Source organism: Chamaea fasciata, unplaced genomic scaffold (genome assembly GCF_029207755.1).
Source record: "Chamaea fasciata isolate MVZ Bird 193981 ecotype frontalis unplaced genomic scaffold, bChaFas1.0.hap1 SCAF_2, whole genome shotgun sequence".
In the NCBI taxonomy this organism is placed as follows: domain Eukaryota; kingdom Metazoa; phylum Chordata; class Aves; order Passeriformes; family Sylviidae; genus Chamaea; species Chamaea fasciata.
Window position 1 is genome coordinate 95,416,788 of NW_027094087.1, and position 12,901 is coordinate 95,429,688.

Sequence of the window (12,901 nt, forward strand, 5' to 3'; positions counted from 1 at the left end):
CTGGTAACCACTGAATCACTCCCAACTACAGAAGATGTAGTAGTTTTGTAGAACTCATCAAAAACACATCCAATTGGAAACTTTACTTTTACATCCCCTCAATTACCCAGTTTTCAATTTATTTTAGTATGTCATGTTTACTACATTTTGATTCTTTAATCAAAGTAACCCGCAAACCTGAACCAGTTGTCATGTATATATGTCTAAATATATCATACAATCATTCCCGATTACCGTTACTGAACAAACATGCAAGCTCATTAAAAATGTGGTTACATTAATTTATTTTTACAAGCTCTGTTTTATGGAACTTCAAGAAGTCACCTTCCCTATATAGGATTCAACATCACTTGTAATGATACCAAGCAGCTGCCAAAAAAAGGCACAACGTAATTTTTGCTTTTTGCCCCCTTTCAAACCTGTGTAAGAAATCAGCAGCTGCTGGTGTAACTCAGATAACCAGAAACTGAGAACTTTGCTTGAGCTCCTCAGCACTGGCCTTTTCAGAGCCCTGACAAATAAAATTTGTGGTTATCCTGCACTTAGTCTCTTCGTTTGGTGACAAAAAAATTCAGGGAGACAGATATCTCATTTGTGTATGCACATAAGGAAAAGAGACCCTTTCTAAACCATATTATTGACTGCTCTCAGACTGTTAAGTGTTGCAGACTCTGAGTCCATCACATATTGCTGCAACTCAGAGACCCTCTCTATTCAGACCACTGTCTTCTCAGCTTAAGCAGGGGTAACAGTTCTGACACTGTCTGCCTCATCCCCTCTCCTTTTTTAATTTTTATGTTACCTGTAGAGTGAATTATCCAACGTTTGCCCCAGGGAAGAAAGAGCCTACCTGAATCAACTTTTGCAATTATTTTTATTTTATGGAGCACTCAAATGTCTAATTTTTTTTCCGACAGCGAGGTCCTCTACTGCTGCAACTGAAAACAGGTTCAGGACAAATATTTAATCGTAAATAACTAGTTACAGTCCTGTGGGCTTTTAAAAACATATTTGCTTAACTTTCTTACAAGGCAAGCATAATCTGAATAGACTTTAACCCAAATTCTTCAAAAGAATCTTGTTTGTCACTGGTATGAGCTCAAGCTATTCTGTTAATTAAAAGAAAGTATTTCAGTTGTGTCAGTTTCCCATGGCAACCAAGAAATACTGTAAAATCAAATAAACTGTCAATCCATAATGCCAAAATTATTTTAATTTATGAACATGCCTTGGACCTATTACTTTCATCATTCATTTTGTTGGCCAAGCTCCTGTTAAGCTCAATGGCATGAAGGAGACATACCTCCAACTATCATGATATAAACTACCTCGGCACCTCTAAGTATCCTTTACATAGAATTAATAAATTTCTAGAAAGAACTGAGTACTATTGAGATATCTTACAATACCTTAATGCTATATCTATTTTTTGTTGTTTAACTGCTTTAGTTTAGTTAGTTTTCACTACTTCAGTATGTTTGGAGCTGTAATCATAATATTCAGTCCCTTCAGTATCTTTCACATTAATTTAAACCCACTAAAAGCTATGCTGAGTGGTACTAAATGACTAATGGTTAAATTTCATTCTGTCTAAATATGAAAGAAAAAAACAAAAATTTTATAGAACTTTTGAGAATCATAAATAAAAGACAAAAAAAAAATCACCACTCAAGTCATTACAGAATCATAATTAGTATTAATTTGGCTGTGCATCATCTGTTTTCTTATTAGGTGAATGTTTGGAAGGTAGCTTCCAAATCTTAATAGGCATTTTATTTTGAATAAAATAATAAATTAGTCCTTAGACAAAATAACTGCCTGACATGACCACATGTATCATGCGATGTATCATCCGCACGTATCATGCGAAGTTCAATTAAGACAAGGAAAATCTCCATTAATTACCTTAGGATACAATGTCATATAAGGGCAGCACGTAATCTTAATGACATAAACTGGACAATACACGTAATAGCTTGAAATTCCTTCTCAAGAGTTTATTTAAGGTCTAAGGGACAACAGGCCACCTCCAGTGGCCAGAAAGCAGAAGGAGATTGGGCTTTTGTGTGAGAATTTGGCTGAGACTTACTTGCCCAGAGCTGCTCCCCTTAGGAAGCACTAACAATTCTACTCCTCTTCCAGCAGCTCTTAACTGTTTAAATACTCAGACTTTCCTGTTTGTCCCCTCATCCTGTCCCTCAGAAGGGGATTATCTGTTATTGTCTTCAACATGCCTACAGAAATCTCCCTCTGCTGCTCCTTCAACTGATTAATGATTAAGAGATTCCCAGAGCATGGACTATTTTCAATTACATCCTTTGTATGAGAGGCAAGGGGAAGATATTCCCTAGCACCTTGGATGTTGCAAGCTATTTAGAACTGTAACGTGTTATATGTTTACAAGCAAAACTGTTCCTTGGAGAAACAAAGGCTGAAAGTTAGAATTTCTTGTTTGTAAGGGAAAGATGGGATTTACTACAACTGGGAGGGAGAAGAAAGAGAATGTATAACCCAGCAGCATAGCAGTTTGACCACTCAGCTGGGATTCCCGGTGCAAAAAAGTCTTCACAGCAGACTTGTACAGAGGACTCTCCTCTATCCAAGGATTACAGTAATCAATGGACCATTTCACTGTGCTCATTCCCTGTTTTTCCCCACTATGAAACCTGGACTCCTCTCTAGCACAAACGTTTAATAGAGATAGGAGAGTACAGCCTTACAGCCTTATTTTTGAAAATAACACAGTGATAAAAGAATTGGCATTTCAGAGGGTGAAGGGATACCATCCAGAGTATCAGAAAAGATGAGTTTATGTCTCCTCTGACAGAAAAGAAATTCTGAGTGTTGTATCTACTACTCTACCAAAGGACAGTAGACCTGCCCTATTTCATGTGAATGCAATCCCACACAAGGGGGACACTCTCTAAGACTGCTACCAAAGCAAGCCCCTCCTGGGAGATGGAGAAAGAAACCTTTAGTGTACAGGACTGGTGGTTAGCTCCAGCAGGTATTTCTCACTGTCATGGGCTGAGAACTTTCTTGTGATCCTCAGAACCAGAACTCGAGTTGTTTCAGAAGCTTTATTTTTGAAACAGATTAGCTGTTGAGGCAATTGCAAGGTGAAGCACCAAGGTTTGTCACTATCAAGCTATCAGTAAATATTGTGCTTTATTTGTTTTAGTAAAGGACTAGACTAATAAATGTACTTCATTACTGCCTGCCCATAGGTATGTGTATATATATATATATATATATGTATATATATATATATATATATATATATATATATATATATATATACGTGTGTGTGTGTGTGTGTCTACACATGACATCCATTCACACAACACAGATGTGTTCTGAAAATAACTCTGTCTGAAAATAACTGATGTGGCATATTTTAATTAATTTTATTATATTATAGTAATATGAGTAAATACCTGAATTTCCAACGTAAAGAGTAATATTAGTGTTTTTAGAGAGAATTAGTACCAAATGGAATGGTAGGTTTGTTCACAAGACATACAGCATTTCTGTAGGATAATGCAGCAGTTCCTGCTCAGCTGGGTAAATCTTAAGTTACAGTACTGTAGGAAACTTCACATAACACATAGGACATTCTACACCATAGCAAACTAGTACCTTACCTACCATAGTTTTTATATTAACCAATGGAAATTAGTCAAATGGTTAATTATATCAAGTTTTCCCCAAAATATGCAGTAAAAATACTGTATTAAAAATCTCTTCCCCAGAAGTGAAAAATAACTAAAATTGTTTTCAATGTGTTTGTTTTCCTTATATAATTGGAGAGCAAAATAGTATGCTAATAGATTGACCCTTCTTCCTTAAAAAGAAAACATGAAGATGACACAACAAACATGGCACAATACAATAAGCAAACTTTTTCAAAATTATTGTTTCAATACAAAGTGAAAATTTCTGAGAAACATGAAAAATGTTTCAAATTAGTTCCTCTAAGGGCAAAAGAAAACAGCAAGCTTATTTTAGAAATTTAAACACCTTAAAGTTATTGAAAATTATAACCCCACTTGTTCTTGGACAGAAAACAAAAAAAAAATATTGTATGAGAAACTCTGATGAAATACTATGAAATTTCTAAGAAGAAGATGCAAACAATAACTTTGCATAATTATGCTGCATATGGGGATAAGCCTAGAGAAATTCAGATCCTCACCCACAGCTTTTTTGATCTTTAATTGCTCTTCACACAGTCTCTACCTAAAGTTGCAGAGTAAAGCAAGAGCCAGAATCATCTCCCCTGGACTGAGATGCTCTAGGACTTCTCAGCTAAATGGCTGAGGTCTTCTCAGCCTCTGCCTATAATTAAGGGCTCATACTTCAATGTTTTGGAATCATACAAGAAAAAAAATCTCAGTTATACAGACAAGAAAAGCCTGGAGGCTGCGCACACTATCACTTTAGTCAAACTGGATATCCATCCTTGCTGCTGATATTGCAAAATAAATTCTATCGCATTTGATTGCCTGGTGGGATGTCGAAAACTACAAACACCATGGAGGTACGCTACCATATAAAGACAGAAATTCTGATTACTGGCACCCCTCAAGGGTGCCCAGCCTGCACATCCCATAAGGTATACACAGTTCACAAAGCCAGTCAGGCATCCTGAAGCATGCTCTGAACTGACATTCCCAGTGGGGTCCCTCACACAATCAAATTCATATCTCCTGTGATGCAGAAGGGACAGTGAAGTTGTCAGAAAGATGTCAGTTGGAGGAGGCTTCTCCTGCCACAGTGATTAACTCAGCCCTTTCTGCCTGCACTCACCAGACCCCAGGAAAGGCAGCTGTCAGGCATCTTATTGCTCTTGCACAGGAACATATTTCTGAAACACTCTCCTGCAGATCCACTGCAAGGCAGGGGCTCATATATGTTCAGCTGCTGTGGAGCATATGTAGTGCATGTTTCCAGAAATGTGCATGAGGTCTGTTCCTGGGACGAGAAACAGCACAGCACTGTGCTCCCTTTGCAGCCTGGATTTACCAGCCACAACAGCTGAGCTTCTACAGTCTAGCACATACAGTGAGCTCAGTAACAGTGAGGAATAATTCAGATCTGGCACATTTTTGCTACTTGGTTTTTCCCTTGCAAAAAGGCAGGAGGTTGTTTCCTGGAATGGAGAATGCAGGTTCAAGACCTGCACCTCAACTGAGATACCATAAGTCATTGTGACTTGATCAGTTTTGGACAAGCTTCCTCGGGCTTGCACAAGCAAGGTTTCCTGCCAGGGTTTGCTGCAGGGGGCTTTTCTGAGCAAGACCACAACATAGTGACAGCTCCTTCTAGCACCACGCTGAAGCTAAGAAATGCACTTCTGAGTGTTCAGTCTCATAAGCTTGATGTTATTGTAAGATAGCATTTTCCTACACAATCTGAATTGAGAATGAACAAAAATCGTCACAGAATTTAAATCCCTTACTCTATTTTGTGGATGGTTCTACGTATTCTCTCTTTCCCTTTTTTGTCCTAGCCATAATGATATTTTGCAGATCTTTTCCAAAATCGGCATTTTACTTTTCATGTCAGCAGAGATGTGGGTGAAGCAGTAAGATAAACTACTGGAACTCTGCCATCCAGGTGGACTGTCAGCATGGTAAAAAACAGATTGAAACTGGGAAGGAACTAAGTGAAAATTTATGCTCTGTTGGCTGCTTCTCATTAAGAAACATTTGCTCATGCATCTTACATTTTCAGTCCGGATTGCACTGAGCGATAAGAGCATGACATCATAGACTTTTCTGAATTGCGAGGGTCACACCTGAAGAGAAGAACTTTACAAAGAATAAAGGTTTTAGTCCTTTTTTTCACTTTTTTTTTTTTTTTTTTTTTTTTTTTTTTTTTTTTTTTTTTTTTTTTTTTTTTAAGATAAATAGGCTTTTCACCAGCTGGATTTTTAAACTTTTGACAAGACTCAAGCCATGCCTTGGTAACTGTGCAATGAGTCCCACCAAACTCAGAAGGACTATGCCTCCAATGCACTTCTTTGAATGGATTTTGGTCTCTAATCCTACATTTTTCAAGAGATTTGTGATATTCTGAGACTGGAACCATATTGCTTACAAAGAACTGACCTGTGCCACAGTTTGCCAGTTTGTAGCATCATCTTCACTTGGATGGATTCCTTGATTCCATCTCCTCTGAACAACATAGATCACAGGCTCAATGGAAATATTGAATTTTGAAGACCATTTCACCTCCAGGTCTCCAGACTGATGTTCTATGAATTTTAATTCTTTCCGGGGTTTCAGTGGAACACCTGTAAGTAGGAACACACAGATAAAAATATATGAGTAATTTACAAGATATAATTAAGCCATTTGTAGATAAAGTTGTATAAAAAAACAATTTAAAAAAAGATTGATTGTCAGAGAAAAGGCCAAAAGGGGAGGAATGATAAGCATTGAAGATTCAGAAGTGTTCCTAGCTAATCCCTCTCTGCTAACAATAAAATTTGCTTTTAAAAAAAAACTTCAAAATTATTTATTTATTTCGTTAAAAACTGAAGGATGTGAAAGTAGTAAGCTAAAACTGACTTTACAGAAAACATTTGCCCAATACTACTGGAAGTAAGATCCGTTTGATCCCAAGCAGAATCAGCTATACCTGTCATTCAATTTTTCACCCAATTTATCTTTAAATACACCTAATAACAAAATTTCCATAGCATCACATAGTAGTCTGTTTCACTACTCTATCCTTTTTACAAGAAAGTTTTCTCACTGCCTTGTTTAGTCTCCTCAGTTGTATCATAAACTCGACTCTGGTCCAAGATATTCATGAAGCATGGGGAACAGATTTTTTCTTTTATCTATGGAGAAGCTTTTCATGTACCACAAGATGGTTATCATGCTCCTGAATCGTTTTTTCTCCAGTCTAATAGTCACAGTGCACTCCATTTCCCTTTAAAATCAGCATTCCCAGACTGCTGTTCACTCTTGCAGTTGCCTCTGGAGACTCTCCAGTTGCCCAACAGCCTTTCTCCAGAGTCAAGCCAAAAACTGGACACAGACTGTGTCGAAGCTCTTAGTAGTGCAGACCAGTGAAGTGTGATTATTTCATACATCTTACATTAGTCTGATGTACTTAAGAAAGCTGTTTGCTTCTCCATGGCTGCATGATCTTATTGACTCACAGGCTGCAGCTGTACTGCAGGATGTGTCACTCTCCACTCTTCCCCAAAGAACTAGGAAAGGTAATTCAAGATGTCTTTGAATAGATATGTTATATCTAATGTATATTGTCATATTGTTGCATATCAGAGAAAAACATACATTTCTAAAATATTACCGTAATTTCTCATTACACAGTGACACCAAAGGATGGTTATTTCTGTTATACTGCCAGTAATATTACCTTTTTGAAAACATCTGCAGTAGCTTGAAGGAAAAAACAACTCTTCAAATTTCACATCTTTTGATTAAATCAACAAATCAAGTATTAGATACATTTCTCTAGACAGACGTTAGGAACACTTATATTTGAGTGTGCAGCATTTTGTCACCTCAGGATATGTCACCAATAAGATCTCTGTGTTGACATATAAACATTCTTAGCAAGTTATTGTATGTACTGTATGTACTTGAGTTACTTTGTTGTTTCCGTGACTGTCCACATAAGGCCAGCTGTAGGTATTGGTTATTGTTTTCTACTCAGTCTGCCACAGATTACTTAGTACCAAAATTTCCTCATGTGAACAAACCCTTTTTATATTTTAAGAGGTGTTCTTATAAATCTGAGCATACAAGTAGCTACAAGTAAATGAACATGAACTTGAAGATCTTCAAGAAACCTAAAATTCACCTGAAAAAAAAATACAGTACCTAAATTTGGTTATCACAGCAGTTTAGACCCTGGATATCCTTCAACAGCCTAAAGTCTTAGTCTGACATAACAAACATGACTTGGGATTTCCACATTTGCAAATCTTTCTTCAGTTATGATACACAACAATCCTACAATTTACATGTTAAGAAAACTTCCATCTGCTTTGCATTAGGGGCAGTTGGATTCACTTGATTGCAAGTATCTCAGCCTCTCTGGTGTTACGTAATCGCGTGCAGATGGAGCAGAGCACAAGTGCACTTTAAAATACTTTTGTAGAACCAGCACCACCACTCTAATATCCAGATGTGAAGATCCAATTACTCTTCAATGTGCCTTTTATTATGTAAATGGTCAGCCCCTTTTTTCATGCTGGAACAAATCAGTCCTCAGTCTGCAGTGCTCCAAAGTCTGCATTAGTCCAAAGTCTGCAGTGCTTAACCAAAGAATTCAAATCACTGTTCATTGTATGCGTGCAATAGCAGAGTCCAAGAAAAATATTTCTAAAGGTGTCGTTCAAACATGCATCTCTGTGCCATGAAAAGTAAGTGCACATTGTTCTGTCATGAAAACCTGTATCTTAAAGATTGGTTCCACCAGAATTCAAAATGATCCCACAGAGGGCTTTATAAAGGGTACACCCATGGCATCAATAAAATTGTAAGGACAGTTCCGCAAGGACTCAGACAGAGACACCTTTAAAACTGTGCATTATATTTATAATACAAAACTATTTTTCTTTCAGCATGAAGAGTCATTAAATTCTGGGTGACCATCTGACCCCAGTTATCCTACTATGATCTCGCCACACCATCAGACCCTTTGAACGTCCTAATTTCCCTTCACAATTTACCTTTTTTTTTACACAGATCTGAAGAGACACTTTCTCAAGTCCTTCACTAGTTGAGACAGTGTAAAGAAGGGTGATGAAGCCAATGATAGAAGAGTAGAAGAGAACATTTGATATCTCCACTAAAGGGACATAAATGTGTGAAGACTACATAACCAATCAGTAACAACCCCAAAAGAGATGAAAAAATACTTGTTACATTAATCCAAAAACATTTGTAATGTATGTCTTTGGGGGCAGTGTAATTACATTAATATTTTTTAGGTTTAGGCTTCAGCACTCAGTACTAGAGGGCAAATTCAGTTTGATAATCCAGCAAATGAGATGTAGATTTTACGTCTACCGTTGTAACTAATCTCCAGCGCTTGATCAACAGTAAAACTACAGAAACTTCTGCAGACTCCTAGATTCAATCTGAGTTCATTTTCAAGCTGTGAGTGCTGTCAGAATGATAAGAATAAGTACTGAACTTATTCACTAGATCTTAGTCATGCTTGCAGAGTTTGCTCTTCCTTAGTGACAGGAAGGTCATTTACCCCTGGAGGAAATGAATAGCAAGCCTGCTCCACTTCTATTTGTCTTTTGTTGCAAAAAGACAGGTTGAAGAGGCTAATTAGCTGGATTCATCAGCTGAGCAGGCAGTAGGGTATTGAGCTTGCCCTTCCTCTGCAAGACATATATGCTCTTACAAGCCAGCACCTCCTGCAGATCGGTGATAAGATGTAAGGGAAGGTTAGTTCTGCTCCCATTTAATCAGGCCAAACAGAGGAGACCTTCAGTGTGTGGTTACAGAATGTATCATATCCTGTCGTATGCTGTGTCAGGTCCACAAGCATTTAATCTTGTTTTATTTATTTGTTTGTCTTTATCTTTTCCAGTTATTATATTTCCTGGAATGCTTTGCAGTTGTGGCATGGAGCTTGATTATGTAAATCATTACATATACAACATGAATGCCTGTTTACCACTCTGGTCATTTATCTCAAGACGACAAAAGAAATAAGTAAGTGATCCATTTTAATAACTTTCATTTTGAAAGGTGCTATGTATAGGTGTGTACTACTTCCTAATAGTTTCAAAGAGGCTCTAAAGAATCCTGCAAACAAGAGAGTTTCCCTTCTGCACACATCTAAAAAGATTTATTAACATTTTAGTTAAAATAATGAACTTAAAAATAAATTCACCATCTTCTTAACCTGTTTAATCATGTTTCCATCCACAGATGGAAATAAGCATGGATTCAGGCTTAGATTTCATGGAAATCCAAGCCTGGAGCCTAGATCAGAGTTCTGCTGATTAGGCTCCTACAGAGAACCCACATTATCTGATTGATAGGTGAATAACTGAATAATATTTATTTTTTAGCACTGACATGAGAAGAACTGATTCTTGTACAAAAACACCAACCGTGTGGAAAAAGAATATTCCTTTCTCAAATGCTTATTTCTTCTGTACTAGGAGAACATTTTTTAAATATTTCCATGTTTAAAGCTTTTTTACATTCTGGTAAATTAAAATCTGTTATTTGTCTATGCAAAAAAAATCTTAGCTTATGTGTTCTTTTCAAAGGATGTCAAAGAAAAGGTTTATTCACAGAATCTCAGGACTGAAATCTATTCTAAATTTTTGAGTAAGATGACCTTAGATTTATATAATTAATTAATATATATCTATATGCTGATATTATCATCTTTCATTATGTTGTTCTGTGTTGATTTTTTCTTTTATCAGATTATTTCACAGTTCCTACTTGGTAGTCTCATCTGCTTGGTTTGTAGACATAAATGTTATTTCTGATTAATAGGACCTGAACTGTTTATCGTGAAATATTTTCTGCTGCATTCTCTCTCATCCGCATCAAATTAAGTGAGATTTCACCTAAACTGAAAATGTTTCTTCTGCTTAAGATGACTCATAATAGCCACACATTTATATTCCACAGATTTCCAGACATGGGCTTCACAAGGGGGAAAAAAATTGGAAATTTAAGCAACATTTCTCCCTGGTTTTCCCTCCTTTCACTGTGCAGCCACAGCTCCACAAGGTACCCCTCATTTTTCTTCCTGTCCATACAAAGTCCCAGCAAATGGAAGTCGTGGTTTACTAGGAGACTCCACTATGGCCTGAAGTTATTAGCCCAGTATGAGTACATATTAATAATCTCTACCTTTGTACAGATTTTTTGGAATTTGGCACGTGTGACCACATCCATTGGAACAACATTTCTTCACTCCAGAACACTCAATATCAGCTTCACAGCTTTCAACACAGGCAGCTGCAAAACCACTGGCCTTCTCAGGTGCTGGGCAGTCCCCTTGCTTCACAGACAGGATGTACTTAAGGAATTCACAGCTAGTTAGGCATTCATAATTCTTCTTGGGAAAAAGAGGCTAAAAGGAAAACAGAAGAAGCTTATGTTTTCAACAGGAACAACGAAAAAAAAAAAACCAACCAAACCTCACCAAAGAAAAAATGTTATAAATTTTCCACGACCTCCTAAAGGATTATTCAGATTTTCAGCTTTTGCAAGACTATCCCTGAATATTTATATATTCAAGCCACTTCTAAAAAAGCATTCCAATACAGAATGATGAATTCCCTCAAGTAAGACCACCATATTTTCTGGAACAATGTTGTTTATATCTGCCAGCTTTCCCTTGTTTTCCTCACATTGACTGGCTATAAAGTTGCTCAATGACAGATTAAAAACATTCCAAAACAAAGGGGATGCAATGGTCAGACAGTCTGCTTTTTTTGGACTACCCCACATTCTTTCCTCTGTACTTTACAACACTTTCCCCACAATATCTGATGTAATGCCACTCTAGATAAATAAGGGAAATCTTGTTTCATTACACTGTTTGAACTAAGTTGGCTAGGAGAAGATTTTGCAGCATCTTTATGTTCTTGCCAGCATATTAGCAATTGTATAATTCTTCACAGAACTGAAACTGCGTTTGTGATAAAATGGTCAGCAGACCATACAAATTAAAATAAACTTTAAATATATTGATTAAAGATCAAAGTGAATGCTACTTACTTGAGAAAGCTAGTCCTAGATATTTAAAAAGATGTCTCAATGCATAGATATTTTACAGCATATGTAATACTCAGAGGTTTGCAAGGTCCACTTAAAACAGTATAGCTTCTACAACCCTGGGAGAACATTGTGTGTGACATGGAAATTACATCTCCTCTTAGTTTAGTTTGGTGCAGAACCAGCTAAAGTGATTCCCCCAGAATGACTGTGGAATGTAACTGGCATTGTCTGTAGCTGGCCTTTCCATACTAGTGCAACCAAAAACCTTCCACCCTGACAGATCTGATTTACAGGTTCCAAAGCCTACCCAGGAGTTATAACCCACTCTCTATATCCAACTAGCCATGTAATTTCTGAAACTTCTTCCATATTCACATGTTTTACCTTCTTGTTTTTACTGTTCTCATATCTCTGCCAAACTGAGGAAGACTTGGCTATTACAGAGGCCCAGGCGTTTCACAGACTATTTATTCTCTAAACCCACTGTGGCCCAAGAATGTACCTCTATATTACCCCTCCCATCTTTTCATACAAAACAGTCCAGAATTTTTAACCAAGCTTTCAGGCACGGATTTGGGAGTTACAGGCTTTAACCAGCCTAAATGCTGCAAAAAGGAGCAGTCTCTATGTCTCCTACTGATCCTGGTGACTCTTGGAAATGCACTCCTGCTGTTCTCCTGACTGGAATGCACCTGATGCCATGGTTAACCAGTTAACAAGCTAAACGAGCAGGAAACTAAAGTTAGAGGGGGAAGAAAAAAAAAACAAACAAAAAGAAAAAAAAAACAACAACAACAAAACAAAACAAAAAAATAACCAAGGAATCAGATTAACTGTCCCTCACACATAAGGCTACCTTTAACATTCAGTAGTACACTCATTTGGTAGACAAGAAGTAACACATGAAGCAGGGTCTTTGAGAAACACAAAGTTAAATTGTTGCTTCCAGATTTTTTACAAAATGCACAAAGATTGAAAACAGTCTCCCAGGAAAACAGCCTCCTTTAACTTGATCAATGTCTAAGCAGTACACATGAGTCTGAGAGAAAGGAAAGTCCCAGCTCTTGTGTTTGAAGCTAATTTCAAATCCTAAAACATCACAAATTTGCAGCTACTTAATTAAAAATGTTATAGTTCCCTGAGGCATA

The 12,901-nt window shown here is 37.1% G+C and overlaps 1 protein-coding gene across 1 annotated transcript in view; it reads right to left on the minus strand.

Annotated features, from left to right (window-relative positions):
• The window catches only part of ANOS1 (anosmin 1), a 136,346-nt gene that overhangs the window by 48,890 nt on the left and 74,555 nt on the right, over positions 1–12,901 (minus strand). The window contains exons 4-5 of the mRNA XM_066176795.1: positions 10,881–11,103; positions 6,114–6,298 (exon numbers count right to left, since the gene is read on the minus strand). Of these exons, the coding sequence (XP_066032892.1) occupies positions 6,114–6,298; positions 10,881–11,103 (408 nt within the window). The remainder of the gene's footprint in view (positions 1–6,113; positions 6,299–10,880; positions 11,104–12,901) is intronic.